The 15,011-nt window shown below is 36.9% G+C and overlaps 1 protein-coding gene and 1 long non-coding RNA gene across 2 annotated transcripts; one reads left to right on the plus strand and one right to left on the minus strand.

Moving 5' to 3' along the window:
* LOC109836587 (pentatricopeptide repeat-containing protein At3g24000, mitochondrial-like) lies at window positions 3,136-8,091 on the minus strand. The gene is made up of 2 exons (XM_020404535.1): window positions 5,232-8,091; window positions 3,136-3,498 (listed from the first exon to the last, which is right to left on the minus strand). The coding sequence occupies exon 1, from the start codon at window positions 7,962-7,964 to the stop codon at window positions 5,262-5,264; it is 2,703 nt and encodes a 900-aa protein (XP_020260124.1). The 5' UTR covers window positions 7,965-8,091; the 3' UTR covers window positions 3,136-3,498; window positions 5,232-5,261.
* LOC109836276 lies at window positions 11,870-12,219 on the plus strand. Its single transcript, XR_002245893.1, has 3 exons — window positions 11,870-11,888; window positions 12,000-12,056; window positions 12,154-12,219. It is a non-coding gene; the product is annotated as an uncharacterized LOC109836276 (long non-coding RNA).

The following is a 15,011-nucleotide window of genomic DNA, read 5'->3' on the forward strand; positions in this document are numbered from 1 at the left end:
TAGGGAATATTCTTTTTCTAACACAGTAATTGGCTGGGTTGACCTCGGTCACACATTTTGAGTATCCCCTAAGATTCGCAGGGCTTTTTGTTTTTAGGTCCATTTGTTTAACTAGTTTTATCTTTAAACCCAAGAAATATTAAGGGTATCTTTAAAGAAAAGTTGGGTTTAAAGATACAACTAATAATACTTGTGTTTAAAGATAAAGCTAGGTAAACAAATATATCTAAAAACAAAAAGCCCTTTTTAAAACTATGGCCAGCTTTTAGTAGGGTTTTTAGATGCGAGACCCTCACATCTCTAATAATTGCATGCTGGTACCTTACGTATTAAAAATTACACATTAGCCCAAAGTTGAGATTCACATAGGTTTGAGACATTATGGAGAGGGGTAGTTTGATAATTGTCGATGGTGCATTAGGAGTTAATCCAATCTTGGTTAGGTTTTATAACTGAATAGACAAACAGATAGGTCATTTTGCAAGACCCTATAAGATTTAGATGGACTAATATGCAAATTTCAAGAGTTAGGACAATAATGCAAAATTATTGAAGATTTAGGGGACTAATATATAAAAAAAATCATTTTTGGCAACTTATTATGTGACTGTGCGATTAAGGCCGTACGTGTTTGACTAAACTTATTTTGTAGAATCTTATAAATAACCTTCCTTTATAATAGGGTAAAATAATCTTTTGGCAAACACTAACCATAAGGTAAACCTTTTTTATAAGAATTAAAAATAAGTCGTAAAACCCAAACTTATTGTTATCTATTTAGAAGGAAAATTAAGTAAATAAGTAAATATTGAGCAAACATTGATCTTGAATTGTTATAAGGAAAAACAAGCTTGTAACTTAAAAAAGTGCGTTTGAGCCCGAACATGCAGCTAAAAATGAAAATTGCAATCATTTGAGGTGGCAATTTGAAAATATGAAAGAGTTAAGGTGCTAACATCTTTAAAAACATTATTTTCAGTAGGGCTGAGCATGGTTCGGTCCAAACCGAAAAAACCGACCCGACCCGATGCGAAAAAATCGGTTTCATAAGTAGGGCGGTTCAGGTCGGTTTGAAATCTTTTCAACCCGAACCGACCGAATATAGTGCAATACTACCCATTCTGATCTCAAGCCTACCCAACCCGTCTCCAAAGAGTCAAAGACTCAAATCCTAAACTCATTTTCTGAATCATTATGGGTTGAAAACAATATCATTATATTAATGTTTAATGCTTCATAATCTCCTACTTTGTTGATATCTTTTTTTTCTTTAACACAGTTTGTTATTTGATAAGAAGTTTGATGAAGTTAGAACCGAACAAACCGAACCGAACCGCACCGAACCGACTTGCAACAGTTCGGTTCGGTTTTGAATTATAGGCGATACGGTTCGGTTGTTCAAATTTTGGTAAAAACCGAACCGAACCGACCGTTGCACATCCCTAATTTTCAGTTAAGAAGTGAGTTCGACTTGTCCAACCTGATTATGACCGTGTTTTTGTCGAATATAAGCGATTAATTAATATTAAAATCCTAAATCCTGTTTTATGATCGATCAATTAAAACATTATATTCTTATTATAATTAATTGTATAACTTAGCTTTCTCTTTTAAAAACAAAGTTGGATATTTTTCTTAGTGGCATCAAATCAAATTGACTGGGTCAAGTTATTTTACTCTTAAAAGGGGTTATTGGTTGGGACAATTTGGGGCCAAGTGGAAAAATTGTTCCAATGGAACAATTTTACCCCTTTGGGATATTTTGAGTAGGGTAAAGTGGAATAATGAGATAATTTGAGCCTTTGATTTAACAATTCATGTGTGATAATTAATGATGTGGCACCTTATTAAAATATAATTTTATCTATTAATTACTTCTAAATTAACTTATCCAATAGGTTTAGTATATTATTATAATATAAATATTACTTTACTTTATATTAAAATATAATATATTGTTCTATACTTATAAATTACTATTATTAATTATTACATTGTATTATATTATATTATATTAGCATGCTATACTATATATAATAATTAATATAATATAATATTAATATATTTAATATAATATTTAATATAATACATTATTTTATTTATACAAAAATATAATATGTTATACAATAATTACTAATTAACATTATATTAGTATGCTACATTATATAATAATTGATATAATATATGAATAATATATATAATATAATACTTTAATAATATATTATTTAATATATGTTATTATATAATATTATTAATATATGTTATTACAATATTATATAATATTATAATAAATACGTTATACTATAATTACTATTATATAATATTATTAATATATGTTATATTTTATATATCATGTCATATATTTATAATATAATTAGCATGTATTAGTTAAGTAATACAAAAGTATTTTAAAATTATCCCAATTGCCTTCAAAGTGGAACTACATTGTTCCAATATGGAGGATGGGGTAAATTTTTACTATTGAGATAAAATTTTTATATATGAGTGGGGTAATTTTATCCCAAGTGGTGTAATTACCTCACTAGTGTTCCAAAAAACTAATAACACAAAAATATATTATCCTTGTTCCATTGTCCCAATGAATAACACTGTGAAATAGAATCCCTAAAATTATCCCATTATCCCCTAAAATATCCTAACCAATAACCCCCCTTTAGGTGGGGTTATTCATTGGGGTAATTTTGGAGATAATGGGTAAAATTGTTCCAATGAGGTAATTTTACCCAATGGGATAATTTGAGCGAGATAAAGTGAGGTAAAATGGGATAATGAGATAATTTGAGTGGGACAATTTGTATGATATCTTTTTATAATATTATATTTATAGCTCAATTAAGTTCAAGTTTAACTTGATATAACATCACATGATTATAAATAATAGTATTACATATTTATAACTCAATTGTATTACATATTTTAATTCTATGATCCCAAAATATTATAAATAATAGTATTACATATTTATAACTCAATTGTATTACATATTTTAATTCTATGATCCCAAAATCTTCTGCAAAAATGTTCAAACATATTATAACTCAATTGTATTACATATTTTAATTCTATGATCCCAAAATCTTCTGCAAAAATGTTCAAACATGCAACCCTAAAATCTCCTGCAAAAATGTCGTAGCACAAACCAACTCCTCCTCACTACATTCCAACATTACTCAATTAAAATTGGTAAATTTTAGGTAGCAAAGTGTCAATAAAATTACTTGACGGATGTTAAAATTTTGCATCGACAAAGAGGGCAATCAACCGAAATACACCAACCAGTGATCAACACAAGCTCCATGAAACCCATGACTAGCTACATTTCATTCAACACTCTCGCTTCCTCATCAACAGCCGAAGGATTCTCAGTAAATAGAAGAAAACGTCGTCGGATTTTGCTCCTCAGCTTCCTGCTCAATCTCTCTTTGTTGATGCAGGGCTTTTTTCATAATCTTAAGAGCTCAGATTCGACGAAATCAACTGGAAAAACAAAAAAAAGTAAAGCTTTAACTAACAATTTAGATCAAAGGGATGATGATCAAAGGGATTAAGAGCTCAGATTCGATTTACCTTCTCACCTACTTGGTGAAGCTTTGGATCGCGAGAGCGCTTTTTGGAGACAGATTCATCGTCGGCGGCGGATGGCCTGCTTGAGGCAGAGGGCGACGAGGGAGGAGAAGAGGAAGGAGGAGAAGGAGAAGACGTGGAGGGAGACCATGGACTCGGCGGTGGAGGGGAGGCGGGGGAGGGGGGGGNGCGGAGGGGTCAGAGGGGTTCCAGTTTTAGGCTTCTGGTGATGCCGTCGAGGGTGAAAAGGGAGTTCACGTTGGTGATGCCGTCGAGAGAGGTGATGCGAGACGGAAGTGGGGAATTTGTCCCCCTCTCTTGTTCCAGGTAGCAATATGGGGTAAAATTTTAGGGGTGGGGCTGAGGGGGGTTATATAGCTGGGGTAATTTTGGGGGAAGTGGAGAATTTGTCCCCAAATTATCCCCACAAACCAATAACACCAATCAAGTGAATCCAGCCCCAATTACCCCAATGAATAACACTAAAAAGTGATGTTCCAACTTTTATCCCATTATCCCCAAAATTACCCCAATGAATTAATCTATCTCTATGTGAGAGCGATAGTTGAGACTACAATCACCCCGGGGAAAAGAAGTCACAGCAGGCATTCTGTTCGTAAATTGTATGTTAAGGGGCTGTTTGGTTCGTTTCCTAGATATAGGGAAATGCATTTCTATGTATAAAAACATAAGTTTTAAGTTTTCCAAACTTTTCTAAGAAATAGATTGTTTCGCTTTGGTTCGCACAAAAAAATTATGGGAAACCAATGTATTTATTTTTCTTGTGTTTGGTTCGCATGGAAAAAAAGAGAAAACTTTTCTTTATATGGCAAAAAGCCGACGTGGCTGCAGTTTTCGTCGATTTCACGAGGTTGAGGAAGGAATTGGGGGAGAGAAAAAAAAATCTGATGTGACGGCGATTTTCACCGAGTTTCCCTTCTTAAACACTAGCGAACCAAAGATGAGAAAAAAAATCGACGGAAAGCTTATATCCTACGTGGCCACGAAAAATCTGATATGAAGGCGGTGTAAAACTTTTCCACCGAGTTAAAAAACGAACCAAACAGCCCCTAACAAACTTTCCCCGCCTAATTTATTCGAAGAAAAAGGAAATATGAGCTGCCTTCTCATTTTCCAGTGAAAAGTGGGAAAAAATATCAGTCCGAAAGCAGCACGATTAAGATGTCTTACCTAAAACAATATTCATCACAAAGATTACAAGAATGTGTAGCTGGCTTCAAAGATTACAGAAGTAAAGCTGGCTTCTGCATCAGACGCAAGAGAAGCTTTTGATTAATTGTACTTTTTCCTTAAAAGCAGTAAAATTGACAAAAACACATCCAAATTGACAAATACGAAAACATGGCTGGTGTCTGTATCAGATGAAAGAGATACTTTTTTACCTAACAGGAGGCAAGATGCAGAACCTTGTGAAGTACGAGACAATGCTAGATTTAAGCATTCAAAATGTCAGGCATCTTCAACTTGATTTTTTTTAGAAAAAAATGAAGGTAATTCTTCATAAGTCTCTTTCATGTGTTGTACAAAGGGGATAATATGTTAACCACAATGGAGTATACATCATTTAGAAAAAAATTACCGCAATAAAAAATTGAAACAACTAGATTATTATTATAGAACCATACCAGTGAAAAAACCAGGAGATATCAACTTGATCACCAGTAATCCCTGCAAGAGCAAGAGCCTTCTTTAAAATGGTGAAACCTGATTGCATCTCTAACCACCAACTCCCTCCCCTCAACAAGCGATATCATCTTGATCACACCATGACAATCGCTACATATCCTCAGATTCTTCATAACATGAATCGGCATCCATGTAGGCAAACTAATAAGACCAAAAGCCACTGCCAACTTCTCACTATGAAAACTTTGAGATCCAAAACTACTATCTTCCCTCACATAACCCAACCTTTCAATCTTCGCAATAACTCTCTCCAAAACTTTGAGGACTTCATTAATCTGTGGGTGATTCACATCATCAGCGGTGAAAACATGAATAGTGTTATTAACCTCAATCCAACTGCATCCTGGATTCTTCCTAATTCCTCTCTCTTTCATAAGTTTCCTCACTCCTGCAGAGCTATCCAACTCTCCTCCATCTGCATATATCTTTGCTAATAAAACGTAACTCCCGGGATCCTTTGAATCCAATTCAAATAAATTCTTCGCAGCATACTCAGCAAGCTTTGTATTGCCATGGATTTTGCAAGCTCCAAGAAGAGCTCCCCATACTTCGGCACTTGGTTTAATAGGCATGCAATCAATCATGTCTTTTGCCTCTTCAAGAAGACCAGCTCGGCCTAAAAGGTCAACCATGCAAGAAAAATGCTCCATGCCAGGGGAAATTTTAGTATTATTTGTCATTGAATTGAAGTAATATTTCCCTTTTTGAACAAGCCCAGAATGACTGCAACCTGCAAGCACAGCAACATAGCTTATATAATCAGGCCTTATGTTATTTAACAGCATTTTCTCAAAGATTTCAACTGCCTCCTGCCCTTGACCATGTTGTGCATAAGCAGTGATCATTGAATTCCAGGAAACCAGATCTTTCTCCTGAATTGAATCGAAAACTTTTCGAGCCTCTCTGATCCTTCCGCATTTCGACAACACAGTTATAATCCCATTAGCCACAGAGGTATCATACTCAAACCCAGATTTTAGAGTATGAGCAATGACTTGATTACCAAGCCTAAGTGCCCCGATATTGGCACAAGCACTAATAAGCGTCACAAATGTAACCCAATCAGGCTTTACTTTATCCTCTCTCAGCATCGTAACAAACATCTTGAGCCCTTCCTCCTCCTCTTCATGTTGTATATAAGTGGCCAATATAGCATTCCAAGACACCACATTCCTCGTAGTCATAGCATCAAAGAATTCTCGAGCCTTAGTAACATTACCCAACTGAGAATAAGCAGTAATCATGCTCGTTGATGATATTATATCTCTAGAAGGCATTGAGTGGAAAATTGACTCGGCACTCTCAATGCTTCCGCATTTTGAATACACTGACAGCAGAGCATTGGACACTGGAACAGATGAATTGTATCCTGCCTTCAGGGCAAGACAATGTAACTGACTCCCTAAACTAACATCCATTCTATTGTAACAAGCACTTAAAACTGTTGCTAGGGTGAACTGATCAAATGCTACTGGTACTCTTCTCATGTGATTAAACAACTGCAGAGCTTCTTCAACATGCCCATGTTGTGAGAATCCGCCAAGAAGTGAAGTCCACGAGACAGTATTATGAGTTGGTAATATTTCAAAAGTTCTCTTTGCAGCATCTAACTTGCCACATTTTGCATACATATCCACAAGTGCACTACCAACATAGACATCATAACCCCATTGATGTTTGATAATATGTGCATGGAGATGTCGTCCCCAATCCAAATCTTGAATGCTCGTGACCGCACTAAGAACACTGGAGTAAGTGGTGGAAGTAAGCTCATATCCTTTGGTGAACATATCTATGATCATCAAAAGAGCTTGTCTAACATGTCCATGCTGAGATAGTACTGAAATCATAGTATTCCACGAGATTGTATCTCTTTCGGGCATTCTCCGAAACAACTCTAAAGCACTATTGACACCATATAAGTTCGCATACCCTAGTATCATACTATTCTGAATGAAAAGATTCGGACTTTCCGACCGTTCAAAAACTTTCACCGCCAAATCTACAAGCCCGCACTTAATATACATATCAATAAGGGAAGAATCAACTCGTGTCTCATCTTCAAGATTCAATTTTTTCAACAACCCGTGAATCTGCATCCCCAATTGAGCACACCGAAGCCCCCCACAAGCCTTCATCGCACAAGTCAAGCTAAACAAATCAGGATCAAAGCCCGAATCCCTAATCATTTCAAAAAACACTCCAATGGATTCCTCCAACATCCCATTCTTAAAATAACCCGACATGAGCGCATTCCACGAAGCACAATCCCTTACAGGCATTTCACCAAACACCTTGCGGGCATCACCGGGCAACCCACAATTCAAAAGCCCGGTGATCATGACATTGAATGTGATCACATTGGGGGACGAAATCTCTCGAAAGAGATTGCGGGCATCTTCGGTAGAGGTGCAAGTGAAGTATGCATTGAGGAGGTGGTTCTGGAGGAAGAGGGAGGAGTGGAGGCCAGTGGAGATCAAGTGGGCATGGATGTTTTGGGTTTTGGAGATTGATTTGAGATTTGCAGATGATTTTATGAGGTCGGAGAGGGTTTGGGTGAGGTTTGTGATGGAGGTTTGGGAGAGAGAAAGGGAGGACTGGGTTTGCTTGAGATGTTGGAGAGAGACGGAGGTTGATTTGAGGCGATAATGCCATGAGAGGAGCTTGATCATCCAAGGGGTTGGGTTTTTTGTGAAATGAGAGGAAAATATAAGTTCATGAGAGTAGAAAGAGAAGGGTTTTTGTGCTGAGGTTTTTGAAAAAGGATTTCAGAAAGGAGATGGTTTTGTTACGGCTTGCCGTTTGTTGGATGTTTTTTTGTCCTATTCGACCCCCGACCTTGGTTGATTCTGCTAGCAGCTTTGTGCACGCAAAGGCACGTGATGGATGCTAACACTTATTTTTCAAAATTTTATAGTAAAAAAAAAAAGAAATACTATAACTTAGATTTTTAAAATAAAATAAATTATATATGTTTTTCTAATTATAAATGTTAATGTTAAAATTCTTTAATTTTATACTTCTAAGTCCATTATTTATGCTTTTGGAAGTAGTAGTTAAACAGATACTTTGTTACTTGTTGTCCATCATTATGTTCCATCCTAAAAACTATATGATGACTAGGAAAAATCTTCAGTCTGAAGTTGATTGATATACAAAATTTCTCCATGAAATTTTGAGATTCCTAGAGTATTATTTTAGGCTATTTTTAATATTTGTTTGAAAGGTTTGTATCTTTATGTAGAATGTTTACTTTCGAAGTTTTTTAATTGTGTTTATTTGTTAAAGAGGAAATGTGTTTAAGTATTTTGATTTTTTTTTTTTTGGTTGTTGTTGATATATAAAGTCTTTTATATTAATTGTGAATGAGAGAGATTGTGTACAATTGTGAATGGTTTAATATTCATGTGAAATAATAAAATTGCCCTCTTATCTTTAGTGAATTTGAAGAACATTCCTCATTTCTTTTAGAATTTCTTCTACCCACAAAGTTTTCAATATAGTAGTATAGAAGTATAGATACTAGAGCCCTAAATCCAAGGGGTCTAGCCTAGTTGGTAAGCTGACTATGAGTAGTACTCTAATAAAGTCTTAGGTTCGACTCTTCTAGGATGCAACCACAAAGATTTGATTTCCTAGAATATCTGAGTAGTACTCTAAAGTCTTAGGTTCGACTCTTCTAAAAAGTAACCACAAAAATTTAATTTCCTAGAATATCTAAGGTCATGCGTTGGCGGATATCCTCTAGCCAAGCTGGGGTTTAGGGGGTTTAATGGTCATTATTTGAAGGATCGTGGGGAAGTTCACCCGAGGTTTTAGGGATTTGATAGTCATGATTCAAAGGACCGTGGATAAGTTTCATCGCCAACCCAGAAAAAAACATATATTAGAGCCCCAAATCTTAATATTTTGAAGACGCAAAAAATCATATTTCTTTTAAATAAGATGCTCAAATTTGTTTATTTTAGTCGCTTTATAAAAGACGGTTAATATTTGATCGTCATTTTGTTTACTTTGGGCGCAGCCCTGATTTAAATGACGGCCTACGGAGCTGATCCATCTTAGATTTCTTCTTAGTCCAGGCTACAAATGGAAGGCCGTGATAGTAACATGAGGCCCAAAAAAAATTAGCCAATAAATAATCTTCCGAAGGACTGATTTCTGAACATATTGAAATGTAAATATAAAAGTGACTATAATTATGAGGAGGGGGTTTTCCTCCTTGACACCTATGTGGCATAATCCTCATCAACTCACACACTCTCTTCTACTTTATGAGGATGATTGGGATTGTGCCACATGGACGTCAAGGAGGAAAATCCCCTCATTGACAATGATATGTAGATCAAGTTTAACAGAGCGGATCATCCACAATATAGTTCAATCATGTGATTTTAGGCCACGTCCTTAGATCAATATCTAAGGAGTCACCTTAGGAACACTTTTCCTATGCATCTCATGTAACATGTAGCCTAAAATAAAGCCACCTTTTGCATATTTCATGATTAAATTTATTAAATACAACCAAGAGGTCCAAAACAAGACCACTTCGTGCAAAAGACATCCATAACTATAAGCAAGCAACGTTATATTTTGGCCGTAAATTATGTAAAATACACACGAACAAGAAAAGTCCCTTTAGATCAAATTTTAGTCTGGCAAGAGCTCATTTATACAATAATACGAAAGTTATCAACTTCAGCCTCAACATGATCACCACCTCGCCCAAAATTAGCGCACGAGTCTATGATTTGATTGAGACTCTGCCTTCTCATCGTCTTGGATACCACCACCGCATACTGAGTATGATTCTCATGCATATTTATAGAATTTTCTTCGATAGTTAATTTTATATTACTCCAATCAATATCATGGCTTAGCTTTGGACATATTTTAGTCGATCATAAGTCCGGTATAGTATTTAAGATCGTGAACTAGTTTAATCTGTGTTTTCTTATGAAGTTGCCAATAAGGGTATGATGAGTTCATAGTTGGTGAAGATTATAATTTTGAAAAATATAAATGTTATTTTAATTTGCATTAATTATGAACAATTTATAACTGTGGTTTTTGGATACTAGAATCAAACAAACAAAATCAAAAGCAATCCAGCAAAAGACTTTTTTTTTTTTGATCTGAGGTCCCACATTCAATCAGTATTTGTCACTTGTCAGCTAGTCATTATAGCAAAATCAAAAATTTTAAATTGGAACTAAATCCAGGTGGTTAATTGTAACGCAAAAATTCCTTTAAAATATATTAATGAATAAATAAAGATGATTTCTGTAAAATGACGCATTTATTTTAAATGTCGTTTCTCGGCAAAATTCTAAAATAAAATAGGAGAAGATGCATCTGAGTTCGGCTTAGAGCAACTCCAATGGCAGTTTTGCAGCCCCATGGAGCTCCAACGGTGTTCCAAATCCGGCTGCAAAATGCAGCCGGATGGAAGGAGCTAGGCTGCAAATATGCAGCCTCTTCTCCAAATTTATAGTTTTTTTTGATAGAAAAACAAGGGTTGTACCCTGTTCAATTAAAGATAAAAGTATTTGTTACAAAAGTTTGGATACGAAATGTATCCTGATGTTAGATAACAGTAAGCTTAGTTCCATATGACTAGGGATGTATGCCCTTCTTCTTTAAGGGATCCATGAAGGTGAAGAGAGGACATTGCCGTCATTCACCGTTGACATCTCCAAATTTACAGTTGAGCTGCAAATTTATTTAAATTCCCACTTTGCCCCTTTACTTATTCTATAAACAATTAAGAATTACCTCCATATCCTTTTTAATTAGTAACTAGTAATTTAAAATTAACATAAGTTTATTTCTACTAATTATTTTTAAATAAAAGTTTTACAGTTAGAAATGTCTTGTCGATACCTTCAAAATGAGACTAATATTGAATAATATTAAGGGAAAATTGCTTGGAGAAACCAAATAAAGTTGGGCTATGCATCCCCACCCCAAGTCTAAAAACCATAACAAAAAAGCCCTAAAAATGAAAAAGAAGTGCAACCAAACCCCAAAAACCACTGCCCAAGAAAACATTCCCAAATTACCCTTCTTCTTCCCCATTTAAAACCCAATCCCTTTCTCCTCCTAATCTGGCCCAAGGTCTCCCCCCACCGCCTCTCCCTCCCCTACCACCGCCGACGTGCCCAAGGTCCTCCTGATCTGGCCCAAGGTCCTCCTGATCTGGTCTTCTCACCATTTGGGTTTGAGCCCCCTTTGTTTTGGCTTTGGGGAATCGTCTGAAGCAAGCAACCGCCCCCCTTCTTCTTCATCCCTTGACGGGATCCTCGACCCCTCATATAAAATCAAAAATTTGCCCCAAAATTCTTAAATTTCACTGAAATGCATCGAGATATCTGAGGATGTTGAATGAATTCGTGGCTCGAGTTCTCGCGTTCATGCTTCTTCTGCCAGTTTTGTTGTCAAATTTAATGCTTTATTTTGGCTTTGGGGGGTTAAATTAGGGTTTATTTGGATGCAGATTGATGCTTGGCTACGCGTATCAAACATTTGAATGCTTTAAAATGATGGAGGTGGGGGCAAGCTAGCATAGGGCAACTCTATTTCTGGTGCCAATACTGGTGAGATCATTTTCTTGAATTTAGTTTTTTGAAATTGAAATTTTAGAATAAAAAATATAAGGTTATTGATGATTTGAGAAGGAATTGGGGTTTCTTGAATTCTTTTAGCAGGGTGATTGTTGCAATCTTGACGGTCTTTGAAAGATTCTTCGATGTGTTCATTTCATGGTAACCTCACAATCTATTTTTTTTATAAAAGTTTGGAATTGGATTATTGAGTCTTGATTATTAACTATATCGTCTAATTTTTATCAATAATTTGAAGGTTGCCATTGTCTGATGAGACCAAGCTAGCATTCTTCATCTACTTGTGGCACCCAAAAACAAAGGTAATATAATTACAAAAATCTCATTATGAATTCCACTTTGTATTTTAGGGTGGAATTGGAAAGTCGGTGTTTCAATACATGTATTAAAGTCGATGATTGTACTGATCGGCACGTGTTTTAATATTTTTAGGTGTTAGAAGTTAGTCAGCAAGCCTTGATGGGAGATAAACTGATCGAATGAGGAGGAGGAGGAGGAGGTTGAGAAGGCAATGATGTAGATGTCTGGGCTTATATTGGAGAGGAGGAGGAGGTTGAGAAGCCTTGATGGGATCTCTTTTAATGTGGTTATTAGTATAGTTGGTTTTGTGCAAATTTGTCGTTTGAACGGTTAACAGAGTTCATCGGTTTGTAAAATTTGATAAGGAAATGGAAGTCAACTTGTTTAATTTTGCTATAAAATTTTGTTTGTCCTTCATGTGACAAGCCACCTTAGAATTACTCCAGATGTCCTTTTATGGAAGTCAACTTGCTTATGTGACATATGATAGTTTCATGTGACATGACGGTTTCATGTCACATATGTTATTTTTATGAGACATTTGTTGTTCATACGGGATATTTTGGTGTTGTATGTGATATTTGGATGTTGTATGTGATATTTGAGTGTTGTTTGTGACATTTGTTGTTTATACGTGATATTTAGGTATTGTATGTGATGTTTGGGTGTTGTATGTGATATTTGGGTATTGTATGTGATATTTGTGTGTTGCTTGTGACATTTGCTGTTTATACGTTAAATTTGGGTGTTGTATGTGATATTTGGCTGTAATTTGTTGATAGTGAATGTGCTTATTTGTCACATGGTTGTAATTTGTTTATACGTGACACTTGACTATAATTTATTGTATGTGATATTTAGATCTATGTAGGCTGTCTAAAAATCACAATAGATAGTTGATCCCCCATCAAACACCGATGATGGAAGTTACAACTTGACGACTTCCAGAAGGCTACAATTTGAGGACTTTCACGTAGAAGGTTACAATCTGACGACCTTCACAACAACTAATGAAAGCCCCAATTCAACAGCATTCACAATCAACATCGGGAGTTACAATCTGACGACTCTCATATTTTCAAGGAGCCAAGACGAAGATTACAAGAGGACGATCTGTGCAAAGCTCTAGCAAAAGAGACTACAAATTGACGGTCTCTTCATATTAGAATGCAGATATCTCTCAAACCGTAAGGAATTTGGCGAAACGGAGGAAGCGAACCGAAGCCTTTGGCTCGGTTCGGATGGTCCCGTCTCGTCGAGATAGCCGATTTTCATATATAATTCGTCCAATTCCGACGTACGGTTTGAAAGTTATGACCTGTTATTCGTAACAAGTTATGTTCTGAAGTCCGCCTGCAAGACTGGACTTCATCAGAACATTGGACTTAGCCTGAAGCCCGCCAAGCCCGCCTAAGGTTCGCCTCTGCATCACAGAGCCAAAATGCACAGGCCAAACTCTGCGTTTTCAACCCAAAACGCAGAGTTAATCTCTAAAATAGCACAAACTGTGCGTTTTCAGCCTAGAACAGGCTTAACTCTGCGTTTTCAACATCAAAACGCAGAGTTAATCGCTAAAATAGCACAACTGTGCGTTTTCAGCCGTTAACAGGCTCAACTCTGCGTTTTCAACATCAAAACGCAGAGTTAATCTCTAAAACAGCACAACTGTGCGTTTATCGGCTCAACTGTGCGTTTTCCGTGCGTTTTCAGTCTAGAAACGCAGAGTTAATCTCTAAAACAGCACAACTGTGCGTTTTCAGCCTCAAACAGGCTTAACTCTGCGTTTTCAACATCAAAACGCAGAGTTAATCTCCAAAACAGCACGAACTGTGCGTTTTCAGCCTTTAAACAGGCCCAACTCTGCGTTTTTAGCCTAAAACGCAGAGTTCATCTCTAAAACGCATGCGGCCTGTGCGTTTCGACTCCCAGCGAGCGCCCAACTCTGCGTCTCATCTTTAAGACGCAGAGTTAAGGTCCGAACGCAAGCGGCCCTTGCGTTTTCAACTCCCAACAAGCGCCCAACTCTGCGTCTCATCAATAAGACGCAGAGTTAAGGCCCAGAACGCTATTTTCAGCGTTTTGACTCGTTCAAAGCACTAACAGAACGGTTTCAAAACCGTTTTCCCCACTATTTCGGGAGCTGTTTAAGAGGGGGTGGTTACACCCCACTCAGCCCATGGAGGAGCAAATTAAGGGGGCAGTTACCACCCGTAACCCCCTATAAATATCAGAAACTCAATTTGAGAGGAATACAAGTCAATTTTTTTTTCATTGTCTTTTTACTGCAAATTTCCTACAAACAAAAGATGGCGACTCTGCTGGGGATGAGCTTCTCTGACGAAGAAGTGGTGGTGCAATCCGACGTTCATCTCACTGGAATGACCGTTGAAACTCTGATCATCGAGTTCGATCAAGCCAAGTTTGAGAAGGCCCTCTCCTCCGGATCCTTTAGCCCCAAGGCTATGCGCAAGATCCACAAAGTTTCCGAGGAGACTAAAGCTCCAGTTGTAGCCAACTCATCTAAAGACTATCTCCCATGGGGGTTGCACTGTTCATACAGTCCCCTCCCTAAAGGAGAAGTCTCGACTTTGGCACGACTCCAGAGCCGATCCTCCAATCAACGCGAACTCCGCGTTTATGAGCCTCAACATGAGCTCTGCAAAAGCCCAGCTAAACGCAACTCTCAGGAGTGCGTTTCAGAACTCAAACGCAACTCTCAGGAGTGCGTTCTATCATTTAAACGCAGACATCAAACCTGCGTTGATCTGGCTGAACGCAACTCTCAAGAGTGCGTCC

The sequence above is a fragment of the Asparagus officinalis genome, chromosome 4 (assembly GCF_001876935.1).
Source record: "Asparagus officinalis chromosome 4, Aspof.V1, whole genome shotgun sequence".
Lineage (NCBI taxonomy): Eukaryota > Viridiplantae > Streptophyta > Magnoliopsida > Asparagales > Asparagaceae > Asparagus > Asparagus officinalis.

Bases quoted from the DNA above. Each gene is read 5' to 3' on its own strand.
- LOC109836587 (XM_020404535.1), bottom strand. From the start codon at position 7,964: ATGATCAAGCTCCTCTCATGGCATTATCGCCTCAAATCAACCTCCGTC.